Source organism: Lucilia cuprina, chromosome 6, assembly GCF_022045245.1.
Source record: "Lucilia cuprina isolate Lc7/37 chromosome 6, ASM2204524v1, whole genome shotgun sequence".
NCBI classification, from domain to species: Eukaryota; Metazoa; Arthropoda; class Insecta; order Diptera; family Calliphoridae; genus Lucilia; species Lucilia cuprina.
In genome coordinates, this window is record NC_060954.1 from 17,853,277 (window position 1) to 17,869,965 (window position 16,689).

Sequence of the window (16,689 nt, forward strand, 5' to 3'; positions counted from 1 at the left end):
TCTTTTTGCTTTCTTGTCTTTGCTTCTCTGTATTGAATCTTCACTCCTTAAAGGGATCACAATGGACCTAAATTTCTTCGAGTGGATACCGTTTTTCAAAAAAAAACCTTATGTAATGGGCAAATTTGGAGGAGTGATTTGGCCCTGTTTAAACCATTAGTCTGTGGGTATTGACTTTCCTAAAGAAAAATGTTTAAGAAATTAGATTAAATTGAAAAGAATTGCACAGCTCATGCAATCTACTTAGATTTATAGAGGAAATTATACAGTTTTGTTGATTTGAAAGCAAAACTGAGGCTTCGTTTTTCATGTTTTTTTTTAAAGATGTATACTAGATGAAGCACATCACAATGTACTACAACGTGATGGTGCATAACTCTATGCTTATATATTTCTATATTGTAGACAAATCCGTTGGTTTGTTGGTTGTTCTGCTGCTTTTTTAAGCAAGTGCTAGGATAGGTTGGCAGGCCTATACTAGATGTCTAGTAGAGACTTAGGTTAAGAAGGGTTATACACTGTAGAAAACGATGTATGTCCACCATAAGGTCCATTGTGATTCCCTTAAATAAAGTGGATATTCAGAAAACAGAGAATCCAAAACACTACCACAACACAAGAATGAAAACAACAGATAGTTATGAATAATATATAATTCCTTTATATATAATAAAGGAAATCCTTATTCCCCTACAAAACTCAGTGAAAGAAGCTACTGATTCCCTTGACAAAACCTAGTAGACTGCGAGGGTTAAGTCCCGCAATTTCTCATAGTTCGTCATGGAACCTATTTCCTAGCCATTTCAGGTTCTGTACCCTAGGACATTGGTAAATGATATGCTCGATCGTCTCTTCTGGGTCCAAAAATTCCAGCAAAAAGCGACGTATTTCAAAAGAATAACATTTATCACCACTTCAAAAGTAGCACTAAATGAAAATGATTATTGACTTCCATAGAAGCAAAAAGAATCCAATTTTGTTTAAAACTGAAGGTATACTCTATTGTACTGAAATTGTTTAAATTAAACCTATTTTATTTTAGAGTTGACTGATAAATGCATGTAATTTGTTTATTTATGTTAATATTATTTAAGTCAAATTAGTTGTATTCTATAATACTTCACTTCCTAATGATTTCCAAAGATATAACATAAAAAATTACTTCCTGAGAATGATTTTAGATGTAGTGAATTTGAAATCAAATAAAAAGGACATCCCTTCTATATCAAGCCTGTTTTTAAATCATGACTTCTTCAGGTCTTTTTCAGTACTTCCATGCAGTAAATTCTACTTCTTTTTCGTTTCTTTGGAAGTTCTTTTTATGCTGCGATATAGATCCCTTTGTGATACTTTAAACGAGAGAAGCGGTGAGCGTACTAGGAAGCACACTTGGGTGCAGTACAGTGGTCAGTTTATTAGTACACTTCGATCTAAGTACTCTGGGTTCCTAAACCAAACTAGTTTGTCATACGAATATAGAAGTCGTTTATCTTTGCGTTATTGATTGCAAAATTGAATGGTATAAGTTGTATTCTATAATACTTCACTTCCTAATGATTTCCAAAGATATAACATAAAGAATTACTTCCTGAGAATGATTTTAGATGTAGTGAATTTGAAATCAAATAAAAAGGACATCCCTTCTATATCAAGCCTGTTTTTAAATCATGACTTCTTCAGGTCTTTTTCAGTACTTCCATGCAGTAAATTCTACTTCTTTTTCGTTTCTTTGGAAGTTCTTTTTTTGCTGCGATATAGATCCCTTTGTGATACTTTAAACGAGAGAAGCGGTGAGCGTATCAGGAAGCACACTTGGGTGCAGTATAGTGGTCAGCTTATTAGTACACTTCGATCTAAGTACTCTGGGTTCCTAAACCAAACTAGTTTGTCATACGAATATAGAAGTCGTTTATCTTTGCGTTATTGATTGCAAAATTGAATATTATTATATTGAGTAGATATAAGCGAAAATAAGTTATTTTCATTGCAGTTTTTATAGAGTTGGTTTCCTATTGCTACCAAAAGTATATTTGAATTATCATGTAGTAACTACAATAAGGGCGGGTTTCTTACTGCTCAGTTAAACTAGGCTTAACTTGCTGTTAGATTAAACTCGGAACAAATTTAGACGGACATAAAACGATGTTGTGTTTATCAGTTATAGATTTAAGATCAGTTAACTTTATTAGTATTGCCAACATTTCAGTCAAAAACATAAACAAAGAACAGCTGTTTTTTGCAAATATCAGTTTTGTAAAATGTAAAAAAATGTAAATAAACGGTTTCAGTCGTAATTCAGGTCTGAGTTGGGGAACAACTATCGCGTCATCGCGATTATCTCTTAAACGCGTTCAGGCTTGTGTTTGTTGCCTGGCTTTCGACAGTTTTGGGTCTCGCTCGCACTGGTGTAGTGTATTACCTCATATAACTGTTCAAAGTTATATGTTGTCTACAAGTGAGTTATGTTTTATTGGTGGAGACCATAGAATACTCAAACGTTTTTAACTGGTGGAAACCATAAAATACTCACGATATAACGTGGTGGAGACCATTTAAACTCAGAATATATACTGGTGGAGACCATTAATACTCTAGAACTTTTTTCTGGTGAAGACCATTACTTTTGATGAAATCAAGTCCGGATGCTCCAACTTCCTATATGAAGGTTGGTGGGGTTGGTGGGGTTTTCTCTGGACAAACGTGTGATAACCTGGCAATATGAGTGCTTAATGCACCGCCATCCTAATTAATGCAATTTTCTGATTAGTTTTGTTTTATTTATTATTGTTTTAAATGTTTATTTAAAATTTTTCCAAAAATTTTCCATTTTAGAATAGTATTGTTTGCAAAAAACAGCTGTTCATTGTTTATGTTTTTGAGTAAAAAGTTGGCAATACTATCAAAGTTAACTGAACTTAAATCAAGAACTGAAAAACACAATCATCGTTTAAAGTCCGCCTAAATTTATTCCGAGTTTAATTTAACAGCAAGTTAAGCCTAGTTTAACTGAGAAGTAAGAAACCCGGCCTAAGTAACTTTATTGATTACTGAAAAAAACAAAACATATATTAAACCAGGTTTAACCAAAGAATGAAGATTATCTTTATCCGAAAAACACGCCCTAAGTAACGTCATTGATTAGTGAAAAACATAGATTTAACTAGGTTTAAACAATAAATGTAGATTATCTTTATCGGAAAAACCCGCCCTAAGAAGAAAATTAAGACATTTGAGTTGATCTTGAATTCCTTTCATGAATTTTTATCCACAACAAACAGAGGAATGAACTAGTTCGTTATTAGTCAAGAAAAAGGACATAAATGTAATCGTTAGCATTGGAAATATTTTCTCTAAGCAAATTGAGAACGTTCTTTTGTACAGTTAGAGTGTTTTTTCTTTGTTGTTTAAATATGAGAAATCTCCCTGTTGGAGAGCAAAGTCACCTTCCGAGTTCCGCTGGACACACCAAAAGTAGTTACGCGACAAGCCCAGAACTCCTTGCACTTTTAAGTCAATCAATAGTTACTCTTTCTGCCTAACAAATGCTGCCATGTATGTTCTTAAGGTGATGTTACAGTACCAAAACACCTCGCCATGGATGAATAATAGTTTCACTTATTTTTAACAAATACTATCCTTCACCCAAAAAAAAAAATCACTTTAACACAGTTTGCCTACCATTTCCTTTTCCTAATTATAGTTTTACTAATGTCCTTTTAAATTCCTTTAGTATATAAGTAAAAACAGCACTTTGATCAATTAAAGTTTTCCGTCTATCTACCTTATGTAAATAATTCGTTATACACAAACATATAAACTTAAACATAAAACACTAAAACGCAATTTTATTAAGTACAAAGTAATTACACTGTAAATGCCAAGCAATATGTCAAAGGACTATTAGTTAGAAGTTGTGGTTTTAAAGACCTCTATGTAAATAAAATTTAAATATACAAAAAGTTTTATGCAGTAATTTATGCAAACAAACTAAAAACTGTAGTTTAATTACGAATATATTATGTATTCTCTTTTCTAGGTACTGTTCCTGTAATTGAAGGTTTCATGGATACACGCAACATTGCAACATTAATAACATTTGGCATATTAGCTGCTTTAGTGGTAAAAGCTTGCATTAGTCAAAGTCTTCAGTATTCACGTATGCTAATCATGTGTCTAGCTTGGATTGTTTTACCATTTTTGCCGGCCTCAAATCTATTCTTTCCCGTGGGTTTCGTAGTGGCTGAACGTATTTTGTATATGCCCTCAATGGGTTTTTGTCTTCTTATTGCATATGGCTTTGAAAGAATTCGGGAAGTGAGTGGCAAGAAAATGAAATATTTATTAAATATTGCCCTGCTAGTGTTATTGCTGACACACGCCATTAAAAGCTATAAAAGAAATAATGATTGGAAGAATGAGTATACTTTGTTTATGAGCGGAGTTCATGTTAATGATCGCAATGCTAAGCTATTCAATAATGTGGGACATGCATTGGAAAATGAGGGACGCTTTGAAGAAGCTTTGGCTTATTTCCGTCAGGCGGTGCTAATACAACCTGATGATATAGGGGCGCATATTAATGTGGGTAGAACTTATAATAATCTAAAAATGTATGCTGAAGCGGAGAAGGCATATTTAAAGGCGAAATCTTTGTTTCCACGCATAAAACCTGGTGAAAGCTATCAGGCTCGCATAGCTCCCAATCATTTAAATGTTTTTATTAATCTGGCGAATTTAATAGCTCGTAATCAGACCCGTTTGGAGGAAGCTGATTTCCTTTATCGTCAGGCTATTAGCATGAGAGCAGATTATGTACAGGCCTATATAAATCGTGGAGATATACTCATGAAATTAAATCGCACTGCCCAGGCCCAAGAGGTGTACGAGAAAGCTTTGCTTTATGATAGTGAAAATGCTGATATTTATTACAATTTAGGAGTGGTATTCCTGGAACAAGGCAAAAGTGCCCAGGCAAATGTTTACTTTAATAAAGCATTGGATCTATATCCAGAACATGAGCAGGCTTTATTGAATTCAGCCATATTATTACAAGAAATGGGAGGCCAACAAGATCGACAGTTGTCTAGAGAACGACTCCATAAAGTTTTAGCGAAAAGTGGTGACAATGAAAAGGTATTTTTCAATCTAGGAATGCTAGCCATGGATGAATCAGACTTTGATGCAGCCGAACAATATTTTAAACGTGCCATACATATAAAGCCAGATTTTCGCAGTGCTCTCTTTAATTTAGCACTCCTATTGGCAGATGCTAATCGTCCATTAGATGCAGTACCATTTCTTAATCAACTTATACGACATCATTCAGATCATATCAAAGGACTTATACTACTAGGCGATATCTACATCAATCACATGAAAGATTTAGATGCAGCAGAATCCTGTTATCGCTCAATACTCAAATACGAACCTCATAATATACAAGGATTACACAATTTGTGCGTGGTCTATGTGGAACGTAAACATTTGGCCAGAGCTCAGTTGTGTCTACGCTATGCTTATTACTTAGCACCAACCGAGGACTATATATTGCGTCATTTACAGATTGTTGAACAACGTTTGCAAAAAATTTACAAGTTACCTGATACATCACCTGAGAAACAACTTGCCTTGGTCGATTTCAATCCAAAAGAATTTCCATTGCCTAAAAAAACATCATCAACATCATCATCAAGAACAACAACAACAAAAACCTCTCAAACTCATACACAAGGAGATTTTCCCAAACGTAAACCATCTAAAACAACATCATCCTCTTCATTACCATCACCAAACGCCGCACCACCAGCCACAGTTCATCATTCATAGCATTCATATTAAAAAAAAGGAGAAAGCAGTAAAAATTAGATTGAAATCTCATGAAATTATCTATATCTTTTACATTTATTTCGTATTGACTTATTATTCTAATCTGTACTATCAAATATGTAAAAAGGCTGTGTGTGGTAAGTGTTAAACATTTAAGTTTTTAATTCAATTTTTATTTTTACTAAAAAAGAAAAGGCTGTAAATTTTAGGAAAAGTAGTACATATATTAAACACTTTCGAAAGAAATATTTATTCTTAACAAAAAGCTGTTTAAAACTGCAAATTTTGAATCTTGTGACTAATGTATTGCTGCTAATGATGCTCTTACTTATATTATTAGCAATATCAGGTCTAAGGGCGGGCTTCTTACTACTCAGTTAAAATAGGTTTAGCTTAGACTTTAACCGATGACTGTGTTTTTCAGTTATGGATCTAGGATAAGTTAACTTAGTTAGTGGTTGGTGTAATTACGCCTTCTTCCTCTAATCGATCAAGTTCAGCATCCACTAGGGAGATTACTGAATATGGTACTCGACGTTTTGGACAAAATTTTGGAACTGCATCTGGTTTGAGTGGAAGATGAATTTAGTACAATTTTAGTACAAGGACCCAATTTCTTCTTAAAAACTTGAGAAAATTCTTTAGTTAAATCAGCATCTGAATTTCCAACTGACTTGCAAAACTGACTTGTGTTGATAGGATTTTCCCAAAGACCAAATTCTTTGAAAAAATCTGTTCCTGCTATGTTTAGTGAATGAACTGTTGTCACAAAAATTGTTATTGTTGTATTCAAAATGAAATGTTCATCTTAAATTCTCCAATGAATTCAATTTTGTTACGGTTAGCATCCTTTGCAATACGCTTTGTTGAGGTCAATTTGGAGCGATTTATGTTGGCCCATATTAGCTCTGAAATTATGGTAATGTCGGAAGCCATGTCCAGTTAAAGCTCGACATTATGATTGTTGAGTAAAACATTTACATGTTTACGATGAAAGCAGTTATCAGTACTGTTATCGATAGCTCTTGTTTGTGCTGAATTCTTATTAGAATTTGTTTGCTGCTTGTGTCTACTTGCTGATTGTTTACGATTTGTTGAATGTCGTTGTTTGTTGTTGTTTTTAACGTTCTTTGTGTCCTACAGCTGTCTGTTGGTTGTTGCCAATTATTTTGGTGTCATGCTGACGTTGAAGTGTACGCTGAATTTCCTGCTTGATGAATTCTTAAGTTACCGGCTTTTTGGGTTTTTCCTCACTTACTTTTCTTAGAAGCAAGCGTGTTTTGTCTAAGTCTGAGAAATTTCCAGCGTTAATGAATACTAGGAACCAAATGTGTGATTTTCGTCTGGTTTATACACGAACTCACAAATTTGTTTTGCTAGAATGTTCATGAGTTGTTCTCTGTTGAAAGTGCTTGATGACTGTACTACTGTGGTACCTTCCTCCACTGTTGGTGAATGTGATGGATCGCTATTGCAAATGTCCTGAAATGCCTGCTGCTGAGTGACTATGTATCTCTTTAGGCGTTCAAATATATCAAACTGTTTTTGAGGCTGTTGCTGCTGCAATACGAGCTCTTGCTCCTGACGACTTGCTTGTTGTTGTTCTAGAATTTTCGCTAATACTTGTTCAAGTGGTGATGTCGACATGATTGAATAAATAAAAAATCACTTTCTTATTCTCGTTGCCAATTTGTTACATTTGCTATCGTGGTATTTTATATTGAATGTTGAGTTTGGAATATGTGGTGGTTTAATGTGCATTAACTTGGTTTTAGTTGCGTTAATTATTAACCCGTTGTTGTGACACCATTTTGTCCTGAAACTACTATTGCTGTGTCATATGCATAAGCGAAGGTTGTTTTTCCCTGAAGTTTTTGATGAAGGTCTTCAAATTACCAAAAGATTTAAAACGATACCATAATAACACGTTTAACTTGGAATAAAATATTCCAAAAGCATTTTGTCGTTGCCATCATAGAGCTACAAATAATAGCTCTGGAGAATTTCGTAAGAATTCACAGAACTATCCAGTTATTTTCTAAGTTAAAGGATTTTAAACGGAATGAATTAAAAAAAATTAAATTAATTTTGAGAGCGAACCACGGCTCCTTATTTTAAATAAATAAAAATTCAGACACTCACAATTTGATTTACACAATTTTTTATTTTATTCAATCCAAACATTCAGAGGATTTTTGATATTAAAAACTTATTGACAAAATATTAATTATTAATTCAAGAGTTAAAATTCAGCTCGACGTTCGATTAGATTAGCAACGCAACCAAGACTGCTATTTCAGGCCAGCTTTGTTTGCTCATTCTCATGAATCGATCACGTTGCACCTACATGTGCAAGTATGCAGACGCTGACTGTGTAAAATTAGTTTCTCACAGAATTATTGCAAGAAGACAATTTTGTAATCGGATGCGCGTGTAAAAGTAAAAATATAAAAAGAGCTGACAATCAATTATTTTTTAGGTGGCAGTGTTGCCAGCGGTGTTAACTTACATTATAAACCAATATTATTTAAATAATGTAAATAATATAAAAAATGATTATAATATATTAAATACTTTGTGGTGGATGCTGTCATAGCATTAAAATAAAACAAGTTGTTTCTTTGATCTTCATGTGCAGACTGACTGCTTGATTTATTGTTCATCCTTATTATATCTATTCTCATTGTTTTCTTGTGTTATACTTATTCTTATTGTTTTGTGTTACTCTTATGTTTTATGTTTCTTATTCCAGTTGTACATACTACAACTGCATAACTACATATAGTGGGTCATGTAAGTTTCCTTACACCTCCCTTCTTAAAGAAAAAAAAATGTTGAATCAAATCAGGTGATCAAGCTGTATTTGGTTCAAAATTTTTTTTTTTTTAAAGTTAGTTATTATATTTAATTGAATTGCGCAAATGTTTTTTTTTTATTTTTTTTTTATTTTTTTTTTACATATATAAGTATAAAAGTAATATATTGTTAAATTTACAAGAATGTTAGTGGATTCTAATATTTACAGGATTTCAATAATGGGGTTTGCTTTTATTAAGCAAAAAAAATAGATTTTTTGTTTTTTATTTATAAATAAGTAATATAATTGGTTTTAAATAATTTTTTTTTTTTTTTTGTATTGTTAATACATATTTAATGTATTTTATTTTCAATTTTGTGTGAACATTTTTTTTTATATATTTACATATATAAAAGATATATGTATATTTTTTTTTTATTATTTTATGATTTCAATTTTTTTTTTTTTAAAATAAGTAATATAGATTGTTTTTCTTTATAATTTGTATATTACTACAAATTTAATGAATTTTAAAGTTTATTAAAATATTTGATATATGTATATGGTATTTTGTATGTAAACATTTCTCAAATCTACCGAAATATTTTATATATTTTTTTTTTTTGTATAATTATGATTATATAATTAATTAATTTTTGAGTTTTATAAAATGATATATCAAATTTATTCATTTGTATGTATATGATTTCCAAATTTACACAGAAATTCAAATCTACAACAATAAATAGTACAAATAATAATAATGTTTTTTTTTCTTTATAATTTTTCAAATTTACAGAACAAAAACTTTACATTTACAAAAATAAAAAGAGTTTTAAATATTTACCTTTGTGATAGCTTTAATTAGCTATTCTAAGTCGATCTTTATGAATTATCTTATATTTCTTTAAAGATTTACTGTGTATAGTTACATTTACACCATTTATCTGTTTTACAATATATGGACCTTCGTAAATATTTCCAAATTTATCATAGGGTTCTTTTTTTACAAATACTTTGTCATTTATGTTCAAATTAATTGCCTTAGCATTTTTATCATATAATTTTTTATTTCTTTGTTTGTGTTTATCTATAAGTGTTTTTATCAAATTGTGGGATTTTTGTAAACGGTATTTTACCTCTTGTATATAATTTTCTGCATTATATATGGGATCAATTTTTTCTAGGTTTAAATCTTTTGGCATAATAACATTTTTCCCAAAAACTAACTCATACGGAGTATATTTATTGTCAAATACGCAACTTGAAGTCGTATTATGAAAGAATGTGAAATACTTTAAATAAGTATCCCAGTCTGAATGGCTTTCGCTAATATATGCTCTTAAATATTCATTAAATACACACGATGGTTTCGTTCTACGGTTCCCACTGTTTGATGGTGATATGCCGTTGAAAAATTTAATTCAATGTCTAAGAGTTTACATAATTCACTAAATATTTCGTTCTTGAATTCAGTTCCCAGATCTGATTTTATAGTTTTCATTCTTCCATATATTAAGATAAAATTTTCAAAAATTGCTTGAGCTATCGTTTTTGCACTTTTGTCAGGTATGGGTATACTAACAAGATATTTTGTAAAATCGCAAATTAAAGTTAAAGCATATTTATTATCATATTTAGAAGTAGGTAATGGACCAATTGTATCCAATACTACTATATCAAACGGTTTCACAGGAGTCGGTGTTAACGTAAGTTGTTCTTTTGTTCCAATTTTAACCTTATTTAAATTACATTTTTCACATTTCCTAACGAATGAAGCAATATCTTTTGTCATGTTTTTCCAATAGTATTTTGTTCTAAGCTTTGCATATAATCTTTTACGACCACAATGTCCTCCTACAATTGGATCACAGTGATACATTTTTAAAAGTTTTTCCTTTGTCTTTTTGTCTTTTATCATTTCGATTGGATCGACTAATCTAATCTCAAGTGAGGTTAATACTTTATTACCATGGGTTTTAAAATCTTGAATAGAGCATATTGAAAAAAATGGATCGGTTTTTGTCCATTCTGCAATGTAAATATTATTATTGTTGGCACTTTTTTGAAGCCTCAAAAGCATCTCACCGAAGTTTGATGTTTCGTTAACAAGACTAACATTTACAATACATTTAAATCTGTTATACATTCTAATTTTAATATTCGTTACATCCTCATTTTTATAAAAAATTTCTGATTTTATCTTAGCTACTCTTTTATCAAATTCATATGAAACTTTATCATATACCTTCAGATTAACAATTTTATCATCATTAGGTTCTACTTTCTTTACGTCAGGTTTTTTGGACATCGCGCGAGTTGTCACTGCTAAAATGCTTTTATCTGTATTATTTTTCAGCTCGTCAACCGAAATACGAGATAAGGCATCAGCTCCGACGTTATTTTTGCCCTTTATGTGTTCAATAGAAAAGTTATATTCTGAAAGTTTAAGTCTTATATTTGTAAGTTTAGATGATGGATCCTTCATATTAAAGAGATATACTAATGGCCTATGGTCCGATCTAACTATAAATTTTGTTCCATAAACATATGGCCTAAACTGATTTATTGCAAAGTATATTGCTAAAAGTTCTTGTTCTATGGTAGGTTTCTTTTGCTCGGCTCGATTAAATGCCTTAGATGCATAATATATTGGTAAATCATGACCTGAAAAATTTTGACTTAGTATTGCTCCACAACCAACTTTGGAAGCATCGACAGTTATTAAAAATTCCTTTGTAAAATCTGGGTATTGTAAAATTCTTGGTGAAATTAATTCTGATTTAATCTTCTCAAATGATTCCTGACATTTTTCATCCCATACGAAGTTAACTTTTTTTCTAGTTATATTATTTAATGGACTTGCAATTGACGCAAAATTTGGTATAAACCTTCGATAATAATTTGCAAACGCAACAAAACGTTTAACGGCCTCTTATATCGGACGGAACTGTGTACTTTTGTATAGCCACTATTTTATTATTATCAGGTAAAAGTCCTTTTGAAGTACATCTATGACCTAGAAATGTCACTTCGGGTTTAAAGAAGTTACATTTGTAGGGGTTAATTTTTAAATTATATTTTCTTAGAATGTCAAATACATTAGTTAAGTTTTTTAAATGATGTTGTTTACTACAGCCTATTACAATTATATCGTCAATGTATAAGAACGCTTTATTAGGTTCAAGACCAGAAAATGCTATTGACATCATCCTAGAAAACGAATTTGGAGCTACATTTAGTCCAAAAGGTAAAACCTTCCATCGAAATGCACCTTGATCTGTACTGAATGATGTTAAATCTCTTGAGTCTTCATGAAGCGGAATTTGATGAAAACCGGAAAATAAGTCTATAATAGAAAAGTGTTTTGCTCGACCAAGATTGTCGAGTATGTCGTCAATCCTTGGCAAAGGAAATTTATCAGCAATTAGCTTTTTATTAATAGCTCTAAAATCTACACACATTCTATACGATTTGCTATCATTTGGACTCTTTTTTGGTACTAAGATCAATGGACTATTATAGTTTGATGTGCTTGTTTCTATTAGGTCATTATTTAAAAGATTTGTAACTTGTCGCTTTATTTCATTTCTCTGAGTGTATGGAAGACGATAATTTTTGATATACACTGGTTCCCTATCCTTTAGCCTTAATTTTTGTTCATAAAAATTATTTATGGTCATCTTATCTTCTTTCAAAGTGAAAATGTCTGCATATTCCCTGCATATTGGCATTAAATCCTCCTTTATATAACTTGGCATTTTATAATTTAAAACAGTTTCCAAGTTTTTAACACGTTCGTTACAAGGAAATGTCTTATTAATTGAATAAATGTGGTATTTGGAAAGCTTTTCGGTCTTTATATTGCAATTGTTTATAAATTTAACTTCGTCTGTTGTATTCAGTATGCGTAGAATGGGATTTTCGGAATTTACTATACTTTTACTAACAAATACACCATTGCAAACTTCTTGGCAATCGACAAAAACTGGTTCAGTTAGGTTTTTCAAATGGAATTCTCTAAAAACTTCGCATCTTGGCGGAACGACAAATAAATTCTTATTAGTACCGTGAAAAATTGGAATAATTATTCTTTTGTTTGTCCGAGGAACATAAAATGAAATTGTCATCGAGCTATAATCAATTTTACATCTATTATTCTTCAAAAAGTCTTTTCCCAATATACCATCAGAGGGAATATTAAAATTATCAGATACGATATGAAAGACTTGAGGTATTGTTTTATTGGAAATAACTAATTTTGTGTTAATTGTACCTAACGATTTTGTAGTATTTGTAGTTATACCAACAATGTTAATAGTATTTTGTTCATTTACTTTTACATTTGATTTTAAGCAAGACAATTTGAGAACCGAGATGTCGGCTTGTGAATCGACTAAAAATGAATTAGTTTTATATGAAGCAAAGCAATTTAAACTTATGAAATCTGAATAATTTAGATTAAAACTATATATCGATCTAGTGTTATGATTATTGATTAAATTTGGTACAGTTAAAGTATTTTTATTAATTACATTTGACCTTCCTCCTCCCTCAACACCTCGTGCTGAGGGGCCTGCGCGTTTAAAGTCCGCACAAAAGCTCCCTGATTACCTGAATTGTTATGATATTTACCACGATTATTAAAGTTTCGTCCTCGAAAATTGTTGTATTTATTTAAATTATTGTTATTATTCTGATTATAATATGAATTATTCCGATTATAATGAGAATTATTTTGACCACGATACGCCTTATTCCGACCATATGAATTATTCTGACCACGATAACCATTATTTTTATTGTAAGTATTATTTTGATTGCTTCGAATAAATGACTTTGTGTTCCTATGACCTATTGCTAAAACCTGGTATTCTTTTTGATTTGTAGATTCCTCGATAATTAGCTTCGCAACTACATCTTTTGGTTCTTTAAAAACCGTAGATGCTAGAATAGCTTTAACCATATCCGACTTAGCATTATTCCTACATATTGAGACTGTCTGTTCTATTACCATTTCCTGAGCCTTTTCTGTCGTTATGCCTTCTATTACAAGGGAACGTTGCAACGCATCTGCTAAATCTTCTATATTTTTTGAAAAATCTGTATAATTATTGTTCTTTACTTGTAATGCCGCAATTCTACCGGCAACAACTTTGGAATTATCGGGTCTGATCCTATTTTTAAGTGTGTTTTTGATTTGGTCAATACTTGTTATGTTCTCTGGCAAAATTTCTCTTGCTTTTCCATCTAGTTTAGATTTTATAAAAGAAATAAGGCAATTTGACAAATCTGGTACTGTAAGCTCTTCAATTAAATTTATTTTATCAATGAAAGAATTTAGACTAAGGGGATTACCATCGAAATTTTCTCTGATGATGTTGGAACACATAGAGATGAACTTAGTTTTTTCTTCTATAGAAGTCATTTTGGGAATGTCTTTAAAATCAGAGAAGGATTTAATTAATTCAGTGGTATTTTCTTCTGTATCTGTGCTTTCTTCTGATTTATCTGTGTAATCCTGACTTTCTCCTAAATCTGTCATAATTTGTTCCTGTACTAATTCAAATAAATTTTCCCCATATGGTACTTTTATTTTACAGTTTAGTTTACAAAAACACCTTACTAATAAATCTCTGCAATTTAAAATTTTATCGTGGATTTTTATTTTTAAAATACTAGGTAATTGTTCATCATATGATAATGTGTAAATTAGAATATTATTGTATGTTTCAATAAGTAATTTTATATATTCTTTGATTTTTTCTTGTTTTGAAGAAATTGGTCGACTTTGTAATACTCTTCTTTTTATTTTGTAAAAGTTTTTAATTAGTTCATCAAATCTTTCTTTTTGAAAATTAGACATTTATTACTAATTTTGTATTTTCCATTATAAAGTTCAGAATTATTAATGTAAATTAAAATTTTATTAAATTTTCTTTTTTTTTTTCAATGTTTATAATTTTTCTTATTAATATAAAAAAATTAATATATTTATTAAATTGAATATATTAAAATATGTAAAATATATTAATACTATATAAATTTAAAATATTAATAAATTTTTAGTACATAAAAATACAATATTATAATAAAACTGATCTATAATTATGATCTCAAGTGTAATGTTTTAATGTTATTATAAGAGAAATACGCTAAAATAAATTACTGGCCTGTTGAGACGACAAAGATGATGAAATTGATGTTGTTTCAGCGATAATACAGCAGTCAGTTGAGATGATAGTTATGTTGTTATTGTAGCAGCATTGGCTTTGCTGAATTTCTTCCACTCTCACTCTCTTTCACTTACTGTTGAGACGACAAAGATGACGAAATTGATGTTGTTGTTAGCTCCACACAGACGACAAAATTGATGTTGTTGCAGCGATAATACACCAGTCAGTTGAAACGATGGTTATGTTGTTGTTGTTGAAACATTGACTTTGCTAATTTTCTTGCACTCTCACTCTCTTTCACTTACTGCTCATTTCAATTTTTTTTTTCATTCTTGCTTCTTCTTTATGATTGCATTTTTAATAATTTCTTACTGAGTTGTTCGTTGTTCTATTTTAGCATACTTTTATTGATAGTTCACTTCTCTATAAACTGGTTTTATTATACATTGTAGGTTGTTTGTTTTTTTTTTTTTGTAGTTCATTTTTTTTCGGTTTTTTTTTTAAATTTTTGTTTCCTTTTGTTCTTTTCTTTCTTATTCTTTTTTTTTGTTATTATTTTTGTAGTTTTATATGTTGTCTTTTTTTTTTTTTTTTGTGTACAGTCTATGCACTTGTTTTTAAGGGTTTTTTTTTTGTAGGTTTTGGAAAAAAATTTTCAAATTTTGCCAAATTTGTTGGAGTTTTAGCTTATTTTTTTCAAAAGAGCTTTTCTTATTTATTGCTGTTTTTGTTATTATTGTAATTTTGGTCACCAAAAACAGGAAAATTTTCTTTTAAATTAATTTTCAATATTTTTTTTTTTTATTTTTACAAAAAAATTAAAATTGATTTTTTCTCGAATTATATTTTTTCAAAACTTTAGTTGAAAGCACATTGTTGTAGTTTCTTTGCGTTACACACCAATTGAACAAAAATAAAAAAAAAACTTGTGTTTCCTTCTTCTTTTTTTTTTTTTTTGCACTTCACTTTAATTGTTTTACATAGTTAATTTTAAATAATGCAAAATTCCACACTATACAATTTGTTGTTGTTTGCTGTTTGTGGGTTTTTCTTTATTTTTCCATTCTGTTCTTGTTGTTAACCACTCAATAGCTTTTTTTTTTAAATTTTGTCATACGTAATTTTTTTTATGCTCTTTTGCAGTAACGGAAATTTTTTTCTCATTCATGTCATTTTGGGTTTTTTTTTTTTCATGTGGTATACCATTTTTGTTATTTTCTTTTAAGAAATTTCGTTAATTTTTTCACATTTTCACACCACGTTTTGTTCTTTTTTTTTTTTTTATAACTTTTTTTTTTTAGGCAATGGAATGCGTTTGTTTTTTTTTTTACGTTACTTTTGTTGTTTTTTTTGTTGTTTTTTTTTTTTTTTTTTTTTTTTATTCTTTGATATTATGTTAAAAGTACAGTACCCTTTTTTTTCAAATTCACATTACTTTTAGGTTTTACTTTTTGTTGTTTTACTAAAAATTTCCACTTGTTGTTTTAATGAAAATTTTGATAATTGCATGATTTTAATCAAAAATTGTTTATGCAGTTTTAACTTTTAGTGGCTTAAATTGTTGTGTTATAGGTAGTTCATTTTCTTTTTTTTTTTATAATTTTAGTTCATTTTTCATTTTTTTTTAAATTTTCATTTTTTTTTCTATTTTTTTTTATTTTTTTTTATTTTAGTTAATTTTAATTTTTCTGTGGCAGATTTTTATTTATATTTTCCACAAAATCACACACATTTTGAACATCCACGAACAAATAGTCAAGACTTTAAAAACAGTTATAATCACGATAACACTCAACACAAAAAAAATTGTTTTTTTTTTTTTAAATTTTTCTTAGCGTTTGTTAAGAATTTGATTTTTAATTATATACATACGTTTTTTTTTTAAAGTAC

General features: G+C 29.9%; 2 protein-coding genes across 3 annotated transcripts in view; one reads left to right on the plus strand and one right to left on the minus strand.

Annotated features, from left to right (window-relative positions):
- The window catches only part of LOC111688014 (protein O-mannosyl-transferase Tmtc3), a 40,013-nt gene that overhangs the window by 11,290 nt on the left and 12,034 nt on the right, over positions 1 to 16,689 (plus strand). For both annotated transcript variants that reach the window (XM_046954339.1, XM_046954340.1), the window contains exon 3: positions 4,037 to 5,963. In XM_046954339.1, the coding sequence (XP_046810295.1) occupies positions 4,037 to 5,826 (1,790 nt within the window). In that variant the 3' untranslated portion in view covers positions 5,827 to 5,963. The remainder of the gene's footprint in view (positions 1 to 4,036; positions 5,964 to 16,689) is intronic.
- Positions 13,155 to 14,168, minus strand: LOC111681698 (myb-like protein G). The gene has a single exon (XM_023443584.1). The coding sequence runs from the start codon at positions 14,166 to 14,168 to the stop codon at positions 13,155 to 13,157; it is 1,014 nt and encodes a 337-aa protein (XP_023299352.1).